This window comes from Genypterus blacodes, unplaced genomic scaffold (assembly GCF_046128005.1).
Source record: "Genypterus blacodes isolate CSIRO-AG114 ecotype Tasmania unplaced genomic scaffold, CSIRO-AGI_Gbla_v1 ptg000214l_1, whole genome shotgun sequence".
NCBI lineage: Eukaryota > Metazoa > Chordata > Actinopteri > Ophidiiformes > Ophidiidae > Genypterus > Genypterus blacodes.
Genome location: NW_027467013.1, coordinates 3,469,795 through 3,495,878, shown reverse-complemented (window position 1 = coordinate 3,495,878; position 26,084 = coordinate 3,469,795). Strand labels below are relative to the sequence as shown.

Genomic DNA, 26,084 nt, shown 5'->3' with positions numbered 1-26,084 from the left:
AAAAGTCGTACTATAGTATAATGTTCAATAAAGGGATATTACAATTTACAGCCCTTACGCGTGTGTTTCCCCAGTATGTGTGTGTTATGGGTGAGTTTTCTCAAGTCTTCTGATGCACACACCACCACCAAGACAGAACAGTAAACCTACACGCACCATATCTTGTTCTGATAATCCACTGACATGTCTGGGAGTACGAGCATATAATAATAAAAATGTGATGTAATCGTTATTTGTCAGGATAAATAGTTTCGTTTTTGTATCGCAAACCAAATGGCCAGCTTGACGTTATTCCCCCGCTGGTCGCTAGGTGTCAATGTACGCTCACCCACACAACGAGGCATTTCTTCTCGCAGTTGTACCATAAGCGACTTCCTCCCCTCCACTCACCACACAGTCTGCCGCTGATGGAGTCTGGGAAGGTAAAGCCTCATTACAGTGATAACATCTCCTAACCTCAGTAACTCTGTAAGATTCACGTGTGATGATACAAACCTGATGTTCAAGTTCATATCTGTCCATTTCCCATTCACTGGACAGCAACACATTGATATAATGTGACGTTAAAATAGGCTATTTTTACTGAGTTACACAACAAGGAATCATTCATTTATAATTCATTCACAGTAATTGCTGCTAAATGGGAATGAACAAGATGAAACTAAACCATGTTTAAGCTTAAATAAAATTTAAAAAAAACCATCTGCAGTTAAGTCCTGATCAAAACTCTTTTTCTTTCTTCCATTTTCAAATTCTAAACTTTGTTGAATTATCAAAGGAGGCTAAACTACATAAAGGCCAGAGTGGCAGAACTTTAAAGGCTTTTAACTCAAAACAGATCAAAACTTATTTTACTAAGATCACAAACTGTGAGGTTTGTTTTGCTCTTTTCCTGTTTACAACTCAACTGTCTGCCTTTAGATCCTTCCAGGAGTGAAAGTGATCATTGCCAACACGGAGACCAAAGGGCCCCTGGGAGACTCTCATCTAGGAGAGGTGAGGACCAGACAATCGCCATGGCTTTGACTTCTGATCACAGTTAGACTGAATGAATGATTACAGGAAACTATTTACAATTTCTATTTAACATTAAACTTTATCATATTGTGAGTGATTGCTAGAAGGCAACCTGTGACCAAAAGCCACTCTGACCACATGTTTTATCATCTGTCTGTCTGTCTGTCTGTCTGTCTGTCTGTCTGTCTGTCTGTCTGTCTGTGTGTGTGTAGGTCTGGGTGAGCAGTCCACACAATGCCACTGGTTACTACACTGTGTATGGAGAGGAGGCGCTGCATGCTGACCACTTTAACACCAAGCTCAGCTTCGGCGACACTCAGACTGTGTGGGCGAGGACGGGCTACCTGGGCTTCCTGCGCCGCACTGAGCTCACTGATGCCAGTGGAGGTGAGTGTTTAGTGTTTAGTATCTTATAGCATTTGCATGATCTGTCGATCAGTTGGATGAATCAGTGAAGTCTTTGTATACTAGGAACGCTTTGATGCTTTGGTTGCACTTTACAGATAAAAATCTAATCTGTGTGTGTGTGTGTGTGTGTGTGTTTGTGTGTGTGTGTGTGTGTGTGTGTGTGTGTGTGTTGCAGAGCGCCATGACGCTCTGTACGTTGTGGGCTCTCTGGATGAGACCCTGGAGCTGAGGGGAATGAGGTATCATCCAATTGACATCGAGACCTCCGTCATCCGCTCTCACAAGAGCATAGCTGAATGGTGAGAATCTGTGATGAAGATGAAAGTCGAGACGAAGCCAAACATGATGTCGAGGGTTACAAATAATGTATGTCAAAAATCATCCCATTTTGTTCTCCTCTCCCCTCCCTCCCTCCCCAGTGCGGTGTTCACTTGGACCAACCTGCTGGTGGTGGTGGTGGAGCTGGAGGGCTCCGAGCAGGAGGCTCTGGACCTGGTGGCCTTGGTCACCAACGTTGTCCTGGAGGAGCACTACCTTATCGTGGGCGTGGTGGTGGTGGTCGACCCCGGCATCATTCCCATCAACTCCCGAGGAGAAAAGCAGCGGATGCACCTGAGAGACGGATTCCTGGCCAACCAGCTGGACCCCATATACGTGGCCTATAACATGTGAGGCGTGGCGTCCATGACGACAGGACTGTCACACGCGTGGCTTGTCGTGCGCGAGCGGCTCTGACGAAGGTCCAGGCTCGAGGTGAAGGAGAGCCGGGCCGCGCTCAGCTTTGGGGCTGCTGAGGGGAAATAAAAAACGAGACGCGGATGCAAAGAATTTATAACAGGAAAGACGCCGCGAACCTCCTGTGTGTTTCTCCCCATGACTTCACGCCTCTGCAAACAACGTTTTCGAAGGTTTTCGGTGACGTGACAGAACCCAGGATGTCTGATAGATTTAATACTACACTGTGCCATTGCCTTTATTTTAGTTTCACTTGTGCCATTGAACAGGATTGATGCCAGCAGCCAAACTCCCGCTCTGGCATTTCTCACGTTCATCTTGTCGTTCAGGTGTGTACATGTTTAGAATCTTAATCTGAACCCTGAACAGTGTGTTCCAGCCCAGTTCAGACTGTTATGCCATGACCAGTGAGTAGCCGTGTGCTTTCACATGATAAGCGGTGAACTAGGAAGATCGCATTCCAGGTGCAATGCGACTTTAAGGCAACCCACAGATCGCTCTTCCTCCTATTATGTGAAAGCACTCCGAGGGTTGGCGTGTGTTTGTGGATGCAGCCGCTCGCTCCAGCAGTAATGCTTTGGTTAGATGTGGTGCGACTCGTTCTCCTGTAATATAGTAGCTACGTTTCAACTGAACAAAATGCAATATGAGCGATGCTGCTTTGAGTGAATGCAGACAGGAAGTGCTGTTCATTACAAGTCATGATGTGAGGAGGAGCCTAAATGCTTGATTGATGATTAGCTACTTGCCAAATGGTCTGAATTAAGCCTTAAGTATTTTTCAGATGTGTGTTCCTGTCCCAGCTTCCATTTGATGGTAATTTAGTGAAGTTCCTCAGCGTTTGGAGAGAGATGGAGTAAACAGGGAGTTAGAGCTTCTCTGAATGCACCCAAAGTCTTTCATCTTTGTGGTTAGGATGGATTTACGTCATGTTAACCATTACACACATTTACCACAGAGATATTTCACCGTGTCTGTCCCTGTTGCCAGCTGTTGTTTGTGTGTGTGTGTGTGTGTGTGTGTGGGGGGGGGGGGGGGGGGGGTAATTCAGAAAACACAGCGACAGAATCAATGCATTGCCAAGGATTTGAAGCATTATGCAGCTGAAAACACACCGCCGCACAAACGTTAAGACCTGTTTCAATGTGACGGTGGGATCTCTTTACATTATATTTACCACGTTTGGTACTTCTGATACCGTAATGACAGAGTTGCAGCATTTCCGCCAAACAGTTGTGAATCGTTCATCCATATCTCCTCTATTACAATGCAGAGAGTTTAGCATTCTTTTCCTGATTTTCTGGGGTCTTTAAGCTTTGTAGCAAACATGTAGCAGCTCATAAACACTCTCATCTCCCTGGACGTTTACCTGGTACACTCCTCAGAACGGGATACAATCACGTCTTATGAATGAGCCTCTGATATCGTGTTGTTGATTTTTGGTGATGCTGTGTGTTTTAATGAATTACCCCGTGTGTTTGATAGCGGAAGGCGGAAACAAATAGAAGCTGGTTTTGGTTTGATGCAAAAGGCCGTAGCCTCACTGTCTAAAAACTGAGCTGAAACGTTGAGTTGCATGTACTGTATGAGGCAAGCGTGCGACGTGCTAGTAACATTTTAACACAGCTCTTACCACACTGACTTTGTACAGATGGACTTTAGTATGTTGCTTAAGAGTTTCTGTGTGCACATCCTTCACAAAGGGGCAGCGAGCCTACTGTAAGTATGTACAGGATTTTGTGTAAATTATTAACAGGTTGGGCGTAACGCAGAGTGAACCTGGTATATATGTGAGCCACCTCCTCACAGACCAACATTAGAAACGGTTTGTGGTGTACGGAGACGAGCACTATGTGAGAAAAGATTTTTTTATTGTATGAATCGTGGGATCAGGCCACTTCCAGGAGGAGACGAAGCACAAGAGGAAGACTGTTGTGCTCTGGCTGTCCAGGCGTCACGTCCTCCTGTGCACACCTTTGTTGTTAACAAACGGAAAGATGCTTTTGTCTGACATATGGTTTGTTGTCATTATTTTCATAACCTTATTTCTTAATGAATAAAAAGTGATTTTAACTTGAAATATCTTTCATCTTGTGTAGTGAGTAAAGTATTGAATATTTTATCCTCACACCTGCACCTCACAGCCAAGTGTAAATTTACAAATTAAGCTTATACGTGTCGAATGTCTGGACCAAGAGGGATGAAAGTCATATTGTTCTTTTTTCACAGTCTTTAGTTTTATATCATTTTGAGTCGATGGATCACATTTTCTGCATATTTGCGCTCACTTATGCAAAAAAAGTCTCTGACATTAATGTGTGATCAGATTGGCTTTAGGTTTATGGTGTGTGCATGTGTACACTAGAACCAATATATTCTGTATATTTAAAAACAGATCAATGAGATTATGTCATCATCAATGCCACTATGCAATTAATTTACATAATAAAACTTTTTAACATGTAACAATAATTAAAGCCTGGATTTATACAGGATAGAAAAGGGAAATAAGTGGACTGCAATTTTTATTAGAGAAAAGTTAGTTAACAAGAATTTGTGATGCCAAAATTCCACCATAACACTTCTATTCATTTATTCAGTGAATCCATCAGAGGAACTTTTTGTCCTCACACAGTTGATTAATCAGAGCCCAACTTCTTTGTTACAATCACCAGCATTAGAACACATGTAGCTCCTCTCACTCAGTATGTTTACATGCACCCAATAGTCAAATTAATTGTCTGTACTGAGATTTATGACAAAAGTGTGCCGTATACATATAAGGAATTAATAGCACGTTCCTCTGTTCTCTGAATTTACATTATGCATTTCCTAAGAGGTGAGTCGTTCTATTGAGGGAATGCATTGGGAGGTGTCTTACTCTGAGGTTGAATGATTTTGAAACTGCATGTGTGTGTGCCTAATTGAATATGCACGTAAATGGTCGGACTGAGAGGAGTCACATGAGAAAATGTCAAATTTTGCCAGAAACAACATGACACAATCCAAAATATTCTTCATCACATTCTGCATCAATATTCTGCATCACATTTCACCCTCAATCCATCATATTAAACTGGAATCCCAAAGACTAATTACAAGCGTGAAAAACCAGCTTCACATTTGTCTTGCATTATAAACCGTATTGTTAAAGGTAACATGACAATCACAAAATCACAATCAATTACTTTCATAAACGTCACAGTTGTATTTTGGTCCACTCAATATGCAAGTAACGACACTATTAATAACAATAAAGAAACTATCAGGTTAATGTGTTCTTAAAGGCTCTCAATCAAAACAAATCCACACAAAGTTGATTTTGATACATTACATTGTTTTCTCTTTTAACTCAACATATACACCACAGAATAAATCAATCAAAGTAATAAAGTAATGAAGTAAAATAGTCATAGAACTCCTTTCTCATCAGTAAAGTCATCAGTAAAAAAAGCTCATTTCATAACTGACACATTCTCACAAAGCTAATATGGGGATGATGCAGGTCCTATTAACTAAATCAGTGGTTCCCAAACTTTTTCTTTCGCGCCCCCCTTGTAAAGATCAGAAGTTGTTCTCCTTCTTCTGCAGCGAGACGAGGAAGTATTGGCTCATTCATCCCCACACCCCCTGCAGTAGCTCTGAGCCCCCACTTTGGGAACCACTGAACTAAATGATTTGGTTTGGTTATTAATCTATTAATGTGAACTGAGTCAGCATGAAGCGTCTGTCATCTATAAGCCTTAATTTACATACGCTTCAACTCTGGTAAGAAGCTCTGATGCCTTGTCCATCGCCTTCTTCTCATTCTCTGACCTGAACTGTCCATTGGGAATGTGGGGGAATGTGTGACAGTTGGGATATTGAGTCTTTTTGGCATCCACTCCCAGCTGCTTCAGAATCGACACAATCTCAGGCAAATCCCTTAACTGAGAGTTGTAGTTGGAAACCACTGAGGCAGCGGACGAGATGGAGGTGCTGGTGGGGTGTTTACCATTTCTTTTGTACTCGGCGGCGATCAAAGACTTTTCCACTGCTTGATGGACTTTGAAGAGACACCACTCAGTGCTCCCCCCACCAGTGTCATTGGACGCTGCTTTGAGATCGCAGCGAGCTTGTCTGCACCATCGCCGAGCCTCCTCTGTGTCTGGCTTCGGCACATTTTCAAAGTGGTCCCAAAAGTTATAAGAACTGGAATGGGAGCCTGTATAGAATCTTTCACGTCCTCTTCTGTGGCGTCCGGCCTCCTGATTCCACTGCTGGTAGATGTCTTGGAAATGTGAGTTACCCCTTGAATTGGAAGACTTGTTGGTTTTGCCTGTTGTGAGCTCCTCGATCCGTTGCATTAAGTATTGGAACGCCTCGGTGGCAAGCGAAATGCGGTCTGGGTTTTTGTCAGGGTGCCATTTAATGTACAGTCGCTTGATGGCTTTCTCCCTCATCTCCTTAGAAAGGCCAGAGCTCCAGATGTCTGCCAAATATTTGTCAGTCTCCGTTTTGGCTTCTTCAAGAGATGTTGAAGAGAATCTTGTAGATGAGGATGTTTGGGAAGAGTTCGGCACAGCGCCTTCTACTACCTGCAGTGCTGTGGAAGTTGCCTGTCTTGGCTTCGCTGCTCGTTTAAACTGAAACAGGTCAAGTGAGGTGACTTCAATTATCTCATCTTGCCCAATTTGTATTTTGTATTTTGCTTCATATTTCCCAAAGGCTCCAGGCAGCAGTTCAACAATAACTGCATTAATGTAGGTGTCGTTAACGCTATAGCCAACATATTCCCCCTCCTCAAAGTTGTTGAGGACATCCATATCTAGGGAATCATGCCATTCCTCTGGAATAGGTGTACCTGGGGCCGGGAGATTGTGACTGCTGCTCTCTTTTTCAAAACTATCAAGGATGCTGTTCTTAGCCAAAATTTTCTGAACCTCTTCCAGACTGTCGCACATGAGAAGCTGTACCAGGACAGGAAGGTGATTTGATCCAATTCTGTTGCCTAGAAAACCATTAATCTCTTTTGTCAACGTCATAATGATTCCAGTGATCACCTTGGGGGCCATGTCTTCACTGTGTTTTAAATAAAAGATGCAGCCCTGTTGGCTTCGCTTGACGTAGACGTCAGTTTCTGCAGTAGTACTGTGCAGTGACTCTCCACCCAGCCAAAGCTGTGTTTCCAGGCTTTTACAGCAGACAATCTGAATACTGCCAAATGTCTTCTTCCACATGTCAACAGCTTCTTCTTGTGTTATTTTCCCCTCTGACTGCCCTCTGATGAGACAGATAAGTCCATGTCTAAAGGCTGCAGAGGACAGATGTTCTTCAAACCACCCACTAAATGCACAGCCAGTGACATACTCACAAGGCTCCATGCCAGATTCCACCATTTTCTCTTCAGTAAACTGTGACAGCATATTGGGCTGAATTTTCAGAGGCAGCAACTCAAGCATTCGTTGATGCACGTAAATGTCAGCACCTAAATGGCATTCACTGAGTTTCTCAAGCAACAGGACCTTGTTGTCCAATGCTTCTTCTAACCTTCTTGTCTCACAGACCGTGTCATTATAATAGAGTGAGCTGGATGGGTATAATCTGCCATCTACTGAAGGAAGATAAAGGATCTCCACAAGTTCAACAGGTGACTGGTTTCCTTCAGATTCAATTAAGCGAAACAACTGCTCGACGGCACGCTTCACAGTTATTTGCTGGTTTGGGTTTAGATTTAGTTTGTCACAGGAATCAGCATGAACCGCTGCCAGAACATTACAATACTGCACCGCTGTAGCCTCCAAATGAATACCAATTTTCTTGAAGAAATCAGTGTAAATTACATCATCTTTTTGAGTTTTGTACAAGTAGGGCCTGAGGTCCTGACAATGCTTGAGTGAAAGACATACTTCCTCTGTCCTCACCAGTTTTGTGTCTTTTTCTACCAACACAACAGGGAGACCAGTCAACTGTCTGCTCTGAAAGTTGTTCCTTTGCATGTAGCCATAACAACGCCGAAACACCTTAGCCCGGGTGCTGAGTAACTTTGCAGAGTCACAAGGTGAATCACAGATGTTGCTCAAATTGCTGGTCACAGACTGTGAGGGTGGATGTTCAAAGGCTCCTGCAGCTTTTATTTTTTGCAGGAGATTGTCTGAGTAATATGGTAAAGGTATTATGTGCATTGAGGTCCAAACCAATTGTTGAAATTCTGGATCCCTGTCAATTACAGATCCTCTGATTGCGACAGCAGTCGACTCATCAGCTGATGGCTTGTGGTAGCTGCGCAATTCTTGTTGAATTTCCACAGGGAAAATGAACTTGATGTTGGCTATGCTCTCCAGTAATCTTTTCTGTTCCTTTTTGTCATCACATGCCATTTCTATGGCAGCTCTGAACAATATGGGTGATTTCTTTTTCAGCTCTTCAAGTTTCTGATGTCCTTTTGCTTCTGATTCGATCTGGTATGCAAAGTTGATGATTTCATCTCTTGACACGTCATGTTTCATTCCAAGTTGTTTGAGTAAGGCTTTACTGCATGCCATTTGTAGTGTGTCTGTTTTACACACTTCACTCCAAAAGTTTTGAGGCACAAATTTTTCTTCAGGCAACATTGCCTTGTACAACTTAACACCCTCATCATAGAAGTATGAAGCCCTCTCCATTGTGCCTTGGGAGCTGCGAACCAAATTCACTGTCTTCATTGAGGAAATTATCTTCTCTTCACTCTCAGGATATTTAACATGACATTGCAGTGACAGCACCAGTTTGATACAGTGAAGCAGTTGTGTCTCTGTGAGTTTGTGCAGGAGAGGCAGAAGGAACTTCAGGAAATACTCCAAATCATCCAGGACTTGAATGTTCAAGGTTTTTGACTCACTCAAATTCTCATTGTTGTCTTTGAGAAAAATGCTGCCATTGACGGGAAGCATGAGCAAGTCTGGAAAGCTTTCCAATTTACTCACATTGAGGATGAATACAGCTTCAGGTCCGTCAATTCTTACTCGCTCACCATGTATTGTTTGGAAAATTGGTAAGGATTTAAGCTTTCGATGATACTCTTGGTTCTCTCTGGAGAGTCCATTCTGCAGGAAGCATTGTAGCTCCTTCATTTCCTCCGTGGAAAGCTGTGAAAACTCAGACTGATTGATTTCGCAGACTTTGTCCAAAATGGAACTTTTAGATGTTACTTTCATAAGCTCAGGGGACAAAAGTGAAAATACTGTGAAACCCATCTTAAGGAAAAATGTGCTGTCAAGTCTCATGAAACCGAGTTTGAAGAGAATCTTTGACATGTCCTCATCTGAAGCACATTGAATCACTCTTGGCATGTCTTTCATTTTTAGCAGGAAGTGTTGGTTGTTTAACCTCGGACACACAACAGGAAGCATGCAACAGTCCTCAAACAGCTCCCTCACTTTACTTAGTGTCAGACTTTCATCATCATCGGAAGTGTTGGTAGAAGTTGCTGGTTTAACATTACTTGTGCAGAACCTCCAAAACCTCCAAAGTCCTTGGAGCCATTTCTGTATTTTGTTGTTTGGGACATGAAGGCCAGTCAGTTTGTCAACTTCACAGCCTTGAAGATAAAGCTGAAGTATTGGTTTCAAATACTTCACTGCACTGGGAACTGTCAAAGCGTTGACCAGGTTGCCAGCTTGTAGAACCTGCATGTGTCTAGCATTGGTTAAATAATCAGCAAATTCCTCCTCATAGCCAGAGAACAGACGGTTATATCTTGATATCAGCTTGGGGGACTTGCAGTCGAACACTCTCAAAACTTGATCTCTTGTCAGAAGAAGTGGAAGCCCATGGACTGATCCGGAAATGTCTGTGTTGGCTTTTTTCAACAAATCTTTGAGGCAGAATACCAAGAGCTGGGAACATCTTGATTTATCTCCAATCGGTGTCGCACTTATGGGCTGTGGTAGATTCATGTTATTTTGGGTTGAGTCATGCAGGGTTCTTTCTTTCAGGAAGTTCCTTACAGCTGCAGGACTCACAGATTTCACTTCAATCCCAGCTGATTTGAAACTATTCCAGACCTTTTTCATTTTTGCAGAAAAAAGAAACTAATTTCATTCCAAGATCTTCCAAAATGGGATTGATTGTTTGCACGTATTCATCTGTCAAGTGAAGTGCATTGGTTGATTCTGTCTCTCTGACACTGCACAAGACATACGAGTACTCTGTAATTGATCGTTGGGCAATTATTCTTTCTGATCTCCTCAACACTGGAATCACGCAAAGTGCTCTTTCATGTATTGATCTGTATACATCATGTATCATTTCCTGCCAATCCTGAGCAACATCTTTGGAAACAACAGGGAAAAAACGCAAGTAAATGTCTTTCAGACGGATAGCCATCCCTTTCTGATCTCCTTTTATCTTTTGAATGTTACTGCTGATGTAATGAAGCAGATCTGCATACAGTGGAGCAATGACGTTCTGTTTCAAAGATTCATTCCACTTCATTTTCAAACTTTGCCCATCTTCTTTCCAAAAGCTTCTCCTGGAGGAGTCAACCTCAAAGCTTCCATTGACATGCACAGGCAGTCCGGTTTGCCCTGGTAAAGGAAGTGAACAAAAGGCTTCTCCACTAAACTCCTCCGGTGGTTTACATTGCACACATGCAGCGACTGCTGCCTGGGGAAGCTTGTCTGATTGGTTCTTTTCATTCCCACTGCTGTCTTTGAATGAGCCTAACTGTTCTGCAATGAGCCATTTGTTTTTCATTCGAGCTGAGGTTGAAATGTCGACTTGGTAAAAAGCCTTCTGTGGGGTTATGGCTTTGTCTGATTGTAGAGCCTCTTGTACATGCTTCTGAAAAGCAGCTTTCTTTTCATTGTTTGCCTTTGGTAGACTTTTTTCAACCTCGAAGATTGTTTTGAGTTCCCCTGGATTTTCACTGATTTCATGGAATGTCATTTTGCGGATGTTTTTGAGGAATAGAATTAATCCTTCAGGGTCTTCAGACAGAGCTGAGCGCAACTCCATCATGTCCCGGTCAGTGACTGCCTGCTGTGATATTTTGGAGCTGTTTGCCATTGTACCAATCCTCAGAGGTAATCTGAACATGGTGCCCTGCCCAAGAGGAAATTCATCTGGAAGAAAGGATTTGTAGACATCATTGTACATCTCATTGAAAACCCCACCTAGTTTATAACCAATGCCAGCTTGTGGCTTGTCTGGATGACACTCAATGTATTCCTGATTTGGATCAGAAATGCAGAGCAATTCATCGCCGGTCAAGATCGAAGGGCAATCTGTCAGATGGTACACAGAGTTAAACCCGACTCCGTATTTTCCTGTTTTCTCTGGAGTGCAGCGTTTTCCACCTTCTCCCAGCTGTTGAATGCCTTTCAAATCGGAATCAGAAAACACTTTGTTGTTGTACACACACAGTGCTGGACCCTGCAGCTTGTTCCATCTGTCACCAAATGTTTTTTCAGTGCCATGTTGCCGCTTGTCCCAGACAAAGTGTATTTCTGTTGCTTCTGCATCGTCTGCATTTTGAATCAGCTCTTTGAGGATGTCCTTCTTTGATGGATACGCGGAAATAATGTTTTTGATCCGAACAGGTAGTTCTTCTCTCTGTTCAAATTCAAAAGCAAATGGTGACAGGTTTTCAATGACAACATTTTGCAGAGTTTGATGCCTAGTTGTTTCGATTCCCAAAATGAGAGCATTATCCCGAGCGATTTTATTGTGGCATAAAGTGAGCCCTTTGGTGACTGGCATCCATGGGCTGTCATTTTAATATATCTTGCTTGCCAGTTGTAGAACACCATGTTCATCAGGCACCAGACAGTCACCCTTTGTTTCCGCTTCGGTCTCACATATCCCTCTGGTCAATATTGTGAGGCACACATTGAGATCAGTCTTTGGCAGGGAGTTGTTTCCATGGTGACACTTCAATTTCTGCAGCACGGAATGGAACTGATTGACTGTAAAAATTCTTTGAACACCTACACATTCCCAGAGTGTCCTGAAACAGGTGAGAGCAGCTGGAAGTACATGAAGGTAAGGTTTTGCTTCAAGTTGATCATTTTCTGCCACAGTATTCACGTGTACAAAGTCATTGCCAACAAGAATGAAAGGGAACGAATTAGCTGTCTCTGAAATGAGCATGTGGTCCTCTGAAGAACAGAGCCATTGATCCAGAAACTTGTAGCATCCGTGAGCCATTCCTTGAAGCATGTCTTTGTCAAAGTTTTGAGATTTCTTCCACGCTTCATGCAGCTGCTGAAGCACTGTCTTTGGCTCTGGACTTTCACGGACTCCTAAAAATTGCAGGACTGGGTCAGTGCTGTGCATTTTCAGGTTTGAGTGGTCCAACACAGGGTGTGTCATGTTTACAAGTTGGTGGCATTTTTCATTAAAAACATCAGTGGGCCTTCTAAGTTTCACCTCTCCGCTCATTTCTATGTCGCCATGAGAAAATGCTGGAAGGAATTCAGTATTCCTCAGTGTTTCCCAGCAGGGAGACTCTTCCTGCATGTGCATCTTCAGAAGCTCAAGAAGACACCTCAAATGCCCATATGCTTTCTTGGTGTCGGTGTACCAAGTTTTCCTGACTGTGCTGGCTTTCTCTGTGATGTCCTCCCATGGGAGATTGTCATTCAACATTCCAAGTTCTAACAGGCGTTGAATCCTTTTGGGGGAACAAAAGTCACTTTTGGTACTGTCAGGGAAGCGGCCTTCTTCTTGTTCAAATAGACAGGCCACTTTCCCTGATGGATTCACTAGTTTCCCAATATACTGAAGCTGTCCACCAGTTGTAGGGATGCATGGGTAGCGTACTAGTAGGTCGTCAATTTCTGTGATATTGAGATCAATAGCATTCAGCACAAGGATATTTCTGCTCTTGGGGTCCATTACATCAAGGTTGCTAAATACTACTTCTTGGTAGAACTTCTCCCAGTTCCACGTTCTCCTCTGTAGCATCTCTCCTAAGCCAGCCTGTTTGAAACTATTTCTCAACCATAGTGGAAGGGAAACAACTTGGTTTGGTGCTCTTGTGTGTTTTTGACACACCTGCATTGCAAGTGCAGCAATGCTTTTATCCTCTTCGATGCTTTGGTGTAGAAATATGGCATTGTTCATTGAGCACCAATGTTTGCCATCACTGAAGAGCTCTGGGCCAATGGACTGGGCAACAGCAGAGTAAAAGGCATCCACCAAGGGCTTGAAAGTGTGACTTACTTTCTCCCTGTCAGGCCAAAAGGCGTGGTAACAGTAACTTTCAAGTTGCTTGTTTTCACACATGTCCTTTAAAACTGAGAGTACAGTAACATATGCTGTTGTCACAGGATCCTGAAGGAGAGATACGTTCCACTCATGTTTCACTCCACTCTCCCACAGACCTTTTCGATTGCTTGTTACAGCAAATGTTCCATTTACATTGACCGGGAGTCCTGTGTCAATGGAAAGTGGAAGGAAGCAAAATGCCTGTCCAGTGTGTTCTCTTTGTAATACTGAAAACTTGCCAGTTTCCCGATCAGTTTGCAAAGGCACAGCAATTCCCCCAATGGGCAAAGAGAATCTGGTCTGCTTTTTTTGTGCCATTTCCAAGGAATGATCTTTTCCAAAGCAGTTGTAGAGTAGCCAGAACTGGACTTCAGATTGCATGTGTTGTTGACTGGCTATTGTGACAATGCTAGCTGCACAGCAGTCAATGATCTCTTTGCATTTTTCATCAAGTTCAATCAACGATTTCTCTGCTTGACGCTGTTGTGAAATACAGGTTGGATCTGGAAGCATCATTGTGCTCACGATGGTTTTGGAGACAGTCATGACAGTTTTAATTTGGTCATCTCTTGGAGGGGTTGATGCATCATTAGAGATACTCTGCAGAGATAAGGTGCTGATGTTTTTCAGAAAAAGCAGATGAGTTTGTGAATCATTAGTGAGGTGGTGTTGAAACATCTTAATATGGTGCTTGTCATACACATTTTTGCTTATGTCTGACTTGAGAGCCTCTTCTGGAGTTCGGAAAGGTAGTTTGATCAGAGTGCCTGGATAGGGTTTAGGTGGACTTTGTCTGGTGAAACTACAATCAAAAATGTTCTCATATGGTCTAAATTGACCGGGAAAAAATCAAAGTGCCGCTTCAGGGACAGGTCCAACTTGATTCCGGGATTTGTTTTGTTTTTGATGTGCGTCCTCAGGTGGGTTACATTTGGATCAAGTATGAGAAGACTCTTGCCACTGAGGATGGAGGGAATATCTGTTATGTGATACACAGTGTTAAATCCAAGTCCAAACTTCCCAATTTTTTCCACCTTGTTTTCCTTCGATGCAGCACCTACTCTGACAATATTTTCCCAATCTTCTGGTGTGAACTGCTCATTGTTGTATGCCCATAGACAAGGTCCCTGGCAAAGGGTCATTTCTGGGTCAATCAGACTGTCAGGGGGGAACTGATGCTCTCTGAAATCCACCAAAAATTTGCAGGCATTTGCCCCAGCATCTTCTGAATTTTGAATGAGCTCTTTGAAGATGTTGCTGTCTTCATCGTACTCCTTGAGAATGTTTTTAAGCCTTATTGTTATTGGTTCAGATTGCCCACACTGTTCTATTCCCACTAACTCTGGACTGAGGATGCGTGTACTGCGGAATGGTATGTTCAGCCATTCAGCTGCTGCTTTGGGAATTTCTTCATGTATGACGTGAATTTCTTCCTGGCCGTTCTGGAGCTCTTTCAAGCCATGTTTATTTATGTCACAGAAGACAGTCATTGAAAGTGGTTTGAGGGTAAATTGTCCACCATCTGTGATGACTGGCACAGGGATGTTCTCAGGAACACTCTTCTTCTCTCTCCACAGCCAACTAACAATTTCGATGGACACTTTGAGCTCAGAGGAACTTGCAAATGGCTGTTGCCTCCTGTCAATGGCTTGTTTGATAGAGTGAAGAATGGCAACAATTTCTTCTTCTGACAGCGACTCCCTCAGGCCCAACTTCATGAGCAACATCTTGAATGGCAGGAATTCATATGGTACCTTTCCGATGTAAGAGCTGAGATCTAGATTGGGTGGGTAGTTTAGAACCAGATGTTGAGTTGCGACAAACTGGTTGCGGTTCCACAGCCAACATGTGTCTTTGCTCATGATTGTAGTGAACTCAGAAATGTGATCTTGCATGTGTTTGTAAATACTATGCAGCCTCCTCTTGAAATCTGCATCAGTATCAGGATCATCCATGGTCTGCGCTTTTGATTTCAAGACTCCCAAATTATCTAGCACTTTTTGAGGTGGGGGGGTACGGTCGAGACCAAGCTGGTTGTTGACTGTGTTGTTGAGCTTTCCTATCAGAGGCATCACATACCCGACCATGTCCTTATACTGTGAAAGTCTCACTTCATCTGGACAGAAGAACCAGCTTTTCTGAGATTGCTTTTGGGGTTGTTCTCTCTCATTGGTAGGTTGAGCACATGGGACCCATTTCAGCATTTTGAGACTGTCAAGCTGTGGTTGAGAAAATCTAGACAGTAGATCATTTCCATCCAACATTCTCAAAAGTGCCTGAGCTCTTTTGTCCATCTCTATTGGTGAGCCAACATGCAGATTGTTGATCTGTGTGGCAACTTGCAGCACGTGACTTGGTGCCACTTGTGTTTCTTTATTCAGCAATCCAATGTCTGTTAGGCTTTCAAGCATCTGCTGTGTCTGAGTGTACACACATGGAGGGAAGAGATCTGACTCAAAGAGGGCTGTGAAAGTTTCATTTTGTGGATCAAAAAAGCCTGCGGCCTTTTTCAGCTCTCCATTCACTTCAATGAAGCTTAAGTCCTTGCATCTACTTTTCAAGGTCTTATTTTGAGAGAACAGGATATTACCGTGCTGCAAAATCCAAGTCATGATTTTTTCTGTGTCCTCTTTCTTGCAGCCCGCCCTCTGAACACAGTCAATGAGGAGATTGACTGCTTGAGCTGTGTCCATGAGCTTAATATTGAGCAGCTGTAACAGTCTGCGGTCAGCCTCAGTAGCACACTGCACTACTGAATCAGGCATGGGGAGATCTTCTGGCACTTTCAGACCAGAATTCAAAAGTACAGCCTGTTTGGATTGAGCTCCAACACTCAACCCGTTCATGGTTTGGAACAGAGGCAACTTTGACAGTAAATCTTTCTCACTGCTTGTAAGAGAACCCAGACTTGACAGATAATCTTTCACTATTTCCCGCTCTACCTGAGACACAGTCTGGATTTGTCTGATGACATGCTGAGCATCTAGGTTCACAAACACCTTCATGACACTGCTTGGGGATGGGCACAACACATATGAATCTAAATCTGCATGCTTAAGCCACTCATTTCCTCTCACAACAGTGCCACCAACTTTGTTCACCAATTGGGCAATGTGATCTGGCAAGCTTTCCTGTCGGGTGTTCTGAAAAATCAGAGTTGTGTTCTTTTGCAGTCTTGCGAGTGACACAGGCTGCCTGACCTTGTCTATGGGCGTGACTGGTATCAATGGCATTCCAGTAAATCTACTTAACTCTTTGAAGTGAGCGTTGAGAAAGTTCCAGAATCTCTGGAGCCAGTCTGATGGTGGATGGTGGCTGCTGCCGATCTTCCAGGTAACGTTCCCTGTCGTTGTCTGGCTCCAGTCCACCGGCAAACAACTCCTTACAACGTCCGCCACTTTGTCTTTATCAAGGTTGAAGACCTTGAATAAATCTGGGAAAGTTTCATACATGTGGTGTGAAAAGCATGCAAGTGAAGCATTTGATTTTTATTTCAGTGTGTTCTTCGATTGATATTCTTACTTGTCGCAGCCAGGTTTCTCAGGTGAGCACTGCAGGTTGTGCTGAGATCATCTGGAATGAAGAGATGTTGTCCCAGTCCTGGCAGCAGGAATCTGCATCAAAAAAAGGTTTCATCATTGGTTACATGAAAAACTGGAACTAAACTAAAATGCAATGAACCTTTTCAAATTGAAAATAATCCTGTTGCTCATAGTCTGTGTGTTTGGGAAACCTACCTTGGAAATGTGTCGTTGTCAATCAAAACGGTATCCTCCTCTTCATCTGTGAACGACCTGAAGGTGCCATCACTGTGAGGGAGCAGCTGAAGACCCCGTAGATCTGCATATTTTCCATCAATCAAGATGAATTCCAAAAGACATAGTTTGTCCTCTTTACAAACGTTACCCATGCCAGTCCTGTGGAGAACATCTCTGAGGAAACTCGGGGTCACGTGTGTCAGGTTGTTGTGGTTGGGATAAGCTGCTTCCATAGCTTTAGCAACAGAAGCTGGTAAATTGACAAGGTTTGCTCCACAAGAAACCAGAGTTCTTTCTATGGCTTCCAATGTTGCAAGAGGTGTTGGACCATTACAAGGAAGCACAGCTTCTGATGGAGTGACGAACATTGTTTCATCTTTGGCTAGAGAGAGGACTGCCACATTTTCTCTGAATAACTGATGAAGAACATCCAGAGCAACAGTGTGCCACTTCTCTTTTTGTTGTGTCTGGGTAACATCTGGCCAAATGTCATATACAGTAGAGACAGGGAGCATAGACGCTTGAGATAGTTTGATAGCATCTTGAAGGATCATGAGATATGCATGCGGGAGAACTTCCTTTATCAGCAACTCATTCCACAAAGCAGCTTCATCGTGTTTTTGGTCTTCCTCTTGCCATTTGATGTGTCTTCTGTTGTCTGTGAGGCCAAAGCATGCGTTGATGTAGACTGGAAGGCCTGTCTTGTTGGATTCATCGCTCAGGTTTGGGAGGGGGAGAAAGCAACTCAGTCTGCTGTCAGTGCAGTCAATCGTCTGGCCACAAGGGAATGCCAAGTCAACTTGCGGGAGAAAGGACAACTTCTCTGCAAGCGAATCCAGTTGTTCTATGTTGCCTTCTTTCATGCAACATGTTGTCACCAGCCACTTTGTTTCTGTGGGATCTTCTGAGGAGAGGGTGATGGATTTGAAGCTTGTGGAACCCTTAACGACTGACTCCTCTTCTGGCTCCAAAAGGACATCTGTGTTGGTTGAGGAAGTCACTTTAAGCCTGGTGTTGACGGAGCTGTCTTTGTTGATGTGTATCAAGGACACATTGGTAACATGTCTCAGGAACAGGAGGCTTAAATGTGCATCTGCAATGAAGCTATCAAAAAGCTCAACAACTTTATCTGAGTCATATAGCTTATCAGAAATGTCTGATGTCTCATTGCGCAAAGGAAATCGGAAAATTGTCCCATCAAAGTGCTTATCCTCCATGATGATCTTTGACCATTGTGGCTTGTTTACAAGTGACAGTATGTCTCGAAAAGGTTGGAATTGATCATGCAATGTCATCAACATTTCCTGGTCTTCTGTATCAGCCAAAGACCAGCGAGAGCCGCCAATTCCTTTCCCAAAGAGTTTCTCTTGGGGGTCCAGCAAGCCAAGGTGACCTGAACTGAATATACTTGGCACATCTGTTAATAGGAAGAATGGATATTACATTAATGAACTATGTTCCCTATAGATTCAGATTTAAGTGGTACGAGTATGAATGTGTGTGTGGTGTCACCTGTTATGTGGTAAACAGAGTTGAAGCCGAGTCCAAACCTCCCGACTTTGTTTGGGTCATTGCGCTTGACACTCCTGCCTGCAGCCTGAATGCCTTCCCAGTCTTCATCGCTGAAGTCTGCATTGTTGTAGACATACTGAGCAGGACCTTTCCAAAAACAAAAATAGTGTCAAATGAATCTTATGTTTACGCAGCCATGTGCTGCTTATTAAGACTACCAGTTTCCTATAGAATAGCTTATTCCTATCTGTGATCATTGTCACATTGTCATTGTCTACAACTGCTGTTTCTATTCAATGATGAGTGTGTTCAATGATACTTAAACCGTTTTTACCTGAACAAATCATGCACATGCTGCAAGTCTAACCCAAACCAATTCAAATCCCTTTGTAATTATATGAACATAATTTATTAATTTTTTCTATGATCACAACAAACTACTATTCAGTAATGACTGACATACACAAAAAACAATTTCACGATCACAGGAAAACGGTTTCAAATATTCATCATAATAAAACTAAAAGTAATAAGACAAATAATAAAACTGAAAATGATAAAATGGTGCCAACCCCAATAGTCCCATGTTTGTAACTCTTGTGATTACCTTGGTATTTCCCCAGTCCTTCAGTGCACAGGCTCTCAGTCCCATAGTTTCTCTCATCATGGATGAAAACCACTTCAGTGGCTTGAGCATCATCTGCATTTTGAACCAGCTCCTGTTCCAACAATGATGCAGAAAACTATGAACTCAATGAACAGTCTTATTGTTAAAATAAGTATTTTTCTGTTTCGCTGCTGTTGCCATTTGTAGATGTTAACAAAACAAACACATATATTCAAAATGCAGTTATCTAATCGCAGATTGACGCTTTATGACATTAGTGTGATATTTATGTTGTCATACAAACGACATCTGGAACATGTCATATAAAATGTATACGTATATTATAGTCTAGTGCAGTGGTCTCCAATAGGTCGCTCGCGAGCGACCATTAGCTCGCCACCCTTTACTGAGTAGCTTGCAAAAGGTTCAAAGAATAACATTTGACAACACAATGTCACTAGGTAAAGCTGTTTGAATTTCTATCCAATGAATTTCACAGACATTCCGCCCACTTTTGTTACAAAACGATTATAAGCAAACACCTGTCAGTCCAACAAACACTGCTGTGATGTTTAGTTACGTAACACCGTAACATTTGGCTAGCAAGCGCACACCGGAGTTGCTGATGACCGCCCCGAAAATAGCCCCGATAAAGAGCAACAAATTAATAATATTTTCATGAGGTATTTACGAATGTAAATGACAAGTGTGTGCATGTCTCATTTTGTGCGAACGCGTCTCTGGAGCCCCACTTCACCAAAATCCACAGCAACTTTTCACGGGACTTTCCGGCAGCTAGCAGGGAGCCATGTGTTGTAAGCAAACAAAGCGGCTCAAAGAGCCGGCTCCCGTCCGAGAGCAGTTTTTACAAGACAGAATGATAGGTTGGACGGCACAGCATCAGTTTGAACGGTCTTCCCCGTGTTCATGGCACGGAGAAGATCGTTCAAACTGATGCTGTGCCGTTCAACCAATTCAAATGAAGACAGACAAGGATCATAAAATCAAAGGGGAGGGGTGGCGAATTCTGACGGTCTCCTACAGGTACAGAGCAGGACGGAGAGAAGCAGGGACAGAGAAGTGTGGTGAGTGCAGTGAGCGAAAAGATGAGTGACAGCTGGAACAATTAGCACTTGGATGCATTTTAACAATTGTGACAACATAAAGGCAGAATGCAGGGTCCACAAAAAAACCTTCACAGACATGAAAACTGTGCATCCAACAGTTCAGTTGGAAGAAAAGAGAAGCTCCACCCAGGCTCCAGTGTATGTTCTTCCAAACAGGAAAACACTCTGAAAAAACCATTCCAAAACTCTACAATAGAGAACGTGCTTCACTGCAAAACATTCCAGAACTATTTTAATTCCTCATGAAAACAGTACAACACTCACTGTCATCTCATTAACATCAGAACAGGCTGAATGATGGGAAGACAGATGATATGGGAACTAAAGGGAATTCCCTGAATGACAGGGAATGTGAAGGGAAATTGTGACAGTGATATGTGGACAGACAAATGTGAAATATGAAAGGTAAAGTACTGGTAAAATAGTAAAATAAGTAACCAACAATATAGAAAATAATAACATTTTGTTTTCTATGAGATTAAAATGATGTAAATTCATTAGTGTGAGCTTGACACACTGAAAATGTATACAGAAAAAAACATGATCCTAGATAAACCAAGATAAGATGGTCCTATTTTATGAGCAATAAAAAAACATCCTTATGTTGCCGAGAGCATTTTGATACAAAATGTGAGTGTTGGATATCGACATTTTGTAAATGTTCACACAAAAGACTGGTGCTTAGTGGAGAATCAACCATGTGGATATATGTTACTCATAATGTTAAACATGAGTAGCTCTCGGACACTTTTATTTTGTCAAAGTAGCTCTCAGAGGCAAAAAGGTTGGAGACTACTGGTGTAGTGCATTGTACCCGCCTTTAAAATCTGTCCACCATCTGGATATCGACGTAGAATATCTTTCAGGTAGTCGATGAAGGGTGGCGCTGTTGCCCCAAACGAAGTCCTAAACAGAGCAGCAGGATTACATAGTCAGAGCCAGAGTCACAATGTTAACCTCAGTGACCCTGCAGTCATCCTACGGGCAAACTGCAGGCTTAACACATTAAAGTCTCTTCTGTTGTTGGATAACTTTAATATGCATCAGAAGTGTTTGTTGTTTCAGTGGTTAATCAGCTGTACTGACACTCAAAAAAGCTTTAAGGTAAGTGGCCTCTAGTGTCAAAATGGCCATTTACACTTCATGCAGGTGAGTACTGAAATGGCAGAGAGGAACTACATTATGCAATCAAATCTCACTTCAAACGTCCTCCTCTCGTGCTGCTGGCAAAAGGGTTTGTGTGTGTGTGTGTGCATTTGGGCAATCAGGCAGCGGCTCTGCATTGTTCCCAATTACTGGAAATGTGATCATATCCTCCTCCACCCTCTAGTGCCCTTGTCAGGATTTTCAACAGATCAAAGAAACTAAACAGCAGATATAAAGGTTTTTACTCATGAAGACACCTGTAACCACACACATGTTAACATTTGTATTTGATGTTATTTGATTTTTTATTTCAGGGATTTCTCCCCTTTTCATTCCTTTTTTGTTTTTCCTCCTGTGTTTCTGCCGCTTTGTCATTACGGTCATTTAGCAGACGCTTTTATCCAAAGCGACTTACATTACACCACCCATTACAGAGGGTGGAGCAGTTGAGGGTTCGGTGCCTTGCTCAGGGGCACCTCGGCAGGGACTCGAACCTGCGACCCTGCGATTCCCAAGCGGAAGCTCTTCCGACTGAGCTACTGCCTCCCTACACTGCAGTTACATCCTTTTTCTCAAAACCCTTGTAATGTCCTCCTGTGTTACAATAACCTAAGGCCCTCTGGGGTCAAATGAACCCCAAATTGTTTGACTGTTATCTAAACCATAAAGTGTAAATTTTCAATTATTTTTGTGTCACAGCTTGAGTCTGACTCCAGTCCAACGCATCACCATAAATTTTTCCATTTATTTTGGAATTGAGGGCCAAAAGGCCTTGTTTACATTAAATACACCATATTTTTGAGTTTAAAATTTTTTAAAAAAAAAATCTGAAATATTTGATATGATCTTGACTATTTGACATGAACCGGAGTGGAATTTGTCAATGTTTAGTGAGGGTGCCATTTTTGAATTTTTTTGAAGGGCAGCAAATACTAACACCTATTGTCCTCTGGGGTCACACTGACCCCAAAATGGTTTGACTGTTATTTGAAGCATAAAGTATAAATTTTCAATTAATTTTGTGTTACACCTTTAGTCTAACTCCAGTGCAACCCATTTCCACAAAAATTTCCTTAATTTTAGAATTTAGGGCCAATAGCGCTTGTTTACATAAAAGTAGGTAAAGTAAGGCGGGGATTTGGGCTTCTGCCGCACCCAAAAAATGCATGTTTTTGGACCTGGCATCGCATGCTGTCCATACCTTCTGTTGTTGTCCCATTATTAAATAACCATTGCTTGACCACACACATCAAACATCCAAGATAAAAAAATGTGCTGGAGAGCAGTAGGGTGTGACTTTTTACACCACTTTGTGCTTTGGCACCATTTTGACCCCAGGAGCAAAGGAGTTAGAAATTCAATAAAACACCCAAAATTCAATCAAATGACTTCAAAATCATCATCTTCTAATCATGAAGAGCATCGTATCAAACTACCCCTATAAATTTCAGACCATTTGATCAAAGAAAACACATTTCATCAACTTTTTTAGTATTGTATTGTCCTTGGGGTCAATCTGACCCCAGGACATTCCGAGGGTTAATGTGGTTTTCTACCCACCAAAAAAATTGTGTAGTATTTGTCTTGCTATCTCTTTTCATGCTCTTGTGTTATGTCATCTTTAACTAATTTAATAGATATACTGTTGTTGTTGCCATATTCTATTATTCTGTTTGACTGTTAGATGATCTGATCTTGTCTTGTATACGGAGCACTGAGAGCAACATGTTCTGTAAAAGAAATTTGCAACACTAATAATGACTCACCGGGCTTTCCTCTGTTTCCTGGAACTCATCTTTCCTAGGTGGACTGCTGTAAGAAAATACCAAGAAAACTTTACCAGGGATATAATAAAGGGCGTGGCTTAGATTGATCAGCCAACAGAGGCACGAACCTTCTTTGGCCACCAGAGGCCGCCACTAAATCTAAATCACTGTCTTTACTTTAAATCGTCCGCGTTACCGTCACTATTAACACACTAAAAGAGTTGGTACTTGGTGAACAATTATACACTAAAGCAGATAACAAGTGTAGGATGAAATGCGGATTTAAAGTCTAATTTTCAGAGTTCAGAATGGCATTCAGAATTTACATTTTACCCAACTGTCGCACAAGAACGTCCAGGAAAAAGGAAACAGGAAGTTATTAAATTGCGGTAATAAGTGTTGAGCTTTATGTAGAAGCTGAAATCCAACACTGCGTTCACAACATTGGTAAAATATTATCTAAAATGTACAATTAAACAAAAAGAATCTTTGATTATTTTTTAAATCTTTGATTTGAGATACAGATCATGGCATTAAAATTACATTCCTCAAATATTTAAATTCAGATGTCTACCTATGTGCACAGTACAGTGCACAGTACCTCAGTCATGGTGATCCATAGAGAGTCACATCTGGCTCAGCAAGTTGCAGCGAACTATGGTGATGCTCTTTTGTCCGGCGGTTTTTATCGGCTTGTGAACGCCCAGCAGTGTTTCTGTTTCCTAACCCTCGCTCCTCTGTCATGTATGTTACACTGAAACGAAACCTTAGAGGCAAAACGCAACTATTTCCCAACACCCTGTCCCATTTAACACGAAACCATCGCCGTTTTGCCGACAAAAAACTCGATGCTATTTGTTATCGCGACTTGCGTCACAAATACCCATGAAAGTGTAGAACTGAAGTTTAGTCCTGTTAGGAGGGTTCTAATCCAGGAAAAGGCCTCTAAAGGAATGTGATTTCCGGTAATATAGGCTATAAGACCTACAATACAGCCTGTACAGAAAAAGTCGTACTATAGTGTAATGTTCAATAAAGGGATATTACAATTTACAGCCCTTACGCGACTGGGGGCGTGTGTTTCCCCAATATGTGTGTGTTATGGGTGAGTTTTCTCAAGTCTTCTGATGCACACACCACCACCAAGACAGAACAATAAACCTACACGCACCATATCTTGTTCTGATAATCCACTGACATGTCTAGGAGTACGAGCATATAATAATAAAAATGTGATGTAATCGTTATTTGTCAGGATAAATAGTTTCGTTTTTGTATCGCAAACCAAATGGCCAGCTTGACGTTATTCCCCCGCTGGTCGCTAGGTGTCAATGTACGCTCACCCGCACAACGAGGCATTTCTTCTCGCAGTTGTACCATAAGCGACTTCCTCCCCTCCACTCACCACACAGTCTGCCGCTGATGGAGTCTGGGAAGGTAAAGCCTCATTACAGTGATAACATCTCCTCACCTCAGTAACTCTGTAAGATTCACGTGTGATGATACAAACCTGATGTTCAAGTTCATATCTGTCCATTTCCCATTCACTGAACAGCAACACATTGATATAATGTGACGTTAAAATAGGCTATTTTTACTGAGTTACACAACAAGGAATCATTCATTTATAATTCATTCACAGTAATTGCTGCTAAATGGGAATGAACAAGATGAAACTAAACCATGTTTAAGCTTAAATAAAATTTCAAAAAAACATCTGCAGTTAAGTCCTGATCAAAACTCTTTTTCTTTCTTCCATTTTCAAATTCTAAACGTTGTTGAATTATCAAAGGAGGCTAAACTACATAAAGGCCAGAGTGGCAGAACTTTAAAGGCTTTTAACTCAAAACAGGTCAAAACTTATTTTACTAAGATCACAAACTGTGAGGTTTGTTTTGCTCTTTTCCTGTTTACAACTCAACTGCCTGCCTTTAGATCCAGGAGTGAAAGTGATCATTGCCAACACGGAGACCAAAGGGCCCCTGGGAGACTCTCATCTAGGAGAGGTGAGGACCAGACGATCTCCATGGCTTTGACATCTGATCACAGTTAGACTGAATGAATGATTACAGGAAACTATTTACAATTTTTATTTAACATTAAACTTTATCATATTGTGAGTGATTGCTAGAAGGTAACCTGTGATCAAAAGCCAGTCAGATGTGGAGCTCTGACCACGTTTGATCATTTGTGTGTGCGCGCGTGTGTGTGTGTGTGTGTGTGTAGGTCTAGGTGAGCAGTCTACACACTGCCACTGGTTACTACACTGTGTATGGAGAGGAGGCGCTACTATAAAAGTAGTTAACAAGAATTCTTGATGCCCAAATGCCACCAAAACACTTTGACTCACAATGGCACGGTGACACTATGTGTGCATATAGTTAATGAGCCAGGCAGGGAGGTTTCCACACACCACTCTGGTTAAAATACATTTATTTTTTTATTTATTCAGTGGATCCATCAGAGCAACTTTTTGTCCTCACACAGTTGATTATTCAGAGCCCAACTTCTTTGTTACAATCACCAGCATTAGAACACATGTAGCTCCTCCCTGTTGCCGATCTCACTCAGTATGTTTACATGCACCCAATAGTCAGATTAATTGTCTTTCCTGCGATTTATGACAAATGTAAGTGTGCCGTATACATATAAGGAATTAATAGCACGTTCCACTGTTCTCTGAATTTACATTATGCATTTCCTAAGAGGGGAGTCGTTCTATTGAGGAAATGCATTGGGAGCGGTCTTCCTCTGAGGTTAAATGTTTTTGAAATTGCAT

At 42.2% G+C, this 26,084-nt stretch overlaps 3 protein-coding genes across 4 annotated transcripts; 1 reads left to right on the top strand and 2 right to left on the bottom strand.

Annotated features, from left to right (window-relative positions):
• The first annotated feature begins 15 nt into the window (after positions 1-15).
• Positions 16-4,910, top strand: LOC143015918 (disco-interacting protein 2 homolog A-like). Of its 2 annotated transcripts, XM_076170066.1 has the most exons (6): positions 16-90; positions 311-422; positions 922-996; positions 1,230-1,404; positions 1,601-1,724; positions 1,845-4,910. In XM_076170066.1, exons 2-6 carry the CDS (start codon positions 408-410, stop codon positions 2,095-2,097), a joined length of 642 nt encoding a protein of 213 aa, XP_076026181.1. In that variant the 5' UTR covers positions 16-90; positions 311-407; the 3' UTR covers positions 2,098-4,910. The 2 variants fall into 2 exon arrangements, with proteins under 2 accessions (XP_076026181.1, XP_076026180.1); XM_076170065.1 differs by lacking the exon at positions 16-90 and having other exon boundaries at positions 222-422.
• LOC143015916 (sacsin-like) lies at positions 4,796-14,131 on the bottom strand. Its single transcript, XM_076170064.1, has one exon. It carries the CDS (start codon positions 10,191-10,193, stop codon positions 5,904-5,906), a length of 4,290 nt encoding a protein of 1,429 aa, XP_076026179.1. The 5' UTR covers positions 10,194-14,131; the 3' UTR covers positions 4,796-5,903.
• Positions 9,994-24,396, bottom strand: LOC143015915 (sacsin-like). Its single transcript, XM_076170063.1, has 8 exons — positions 23,907-24,396; positions 23,306-23,351; positions 21,212-21,299; positions 19,267-19,378; positions 18,660-18,806; positions 17,127-18,564; positions 16,912-17,003; positions 9,994-16,822 (listed from the first exon to the last, which is right to left on the bottom strand). Exons 2-8 carry the CDS (start codon positions 23,332-23,334, stop codon positions 14,148-14,150), a joined length of 4,581 nt encoding a protein of 1,526 aa, XP_076026178.1. The 5' UTR covers positions 23,335-23,351; positions 23,907-24,396; the 3' UTR covers positions 9,994-14,147.
• Positions 24,397-26,084: the final 1,688 nt, after the last annotated feature.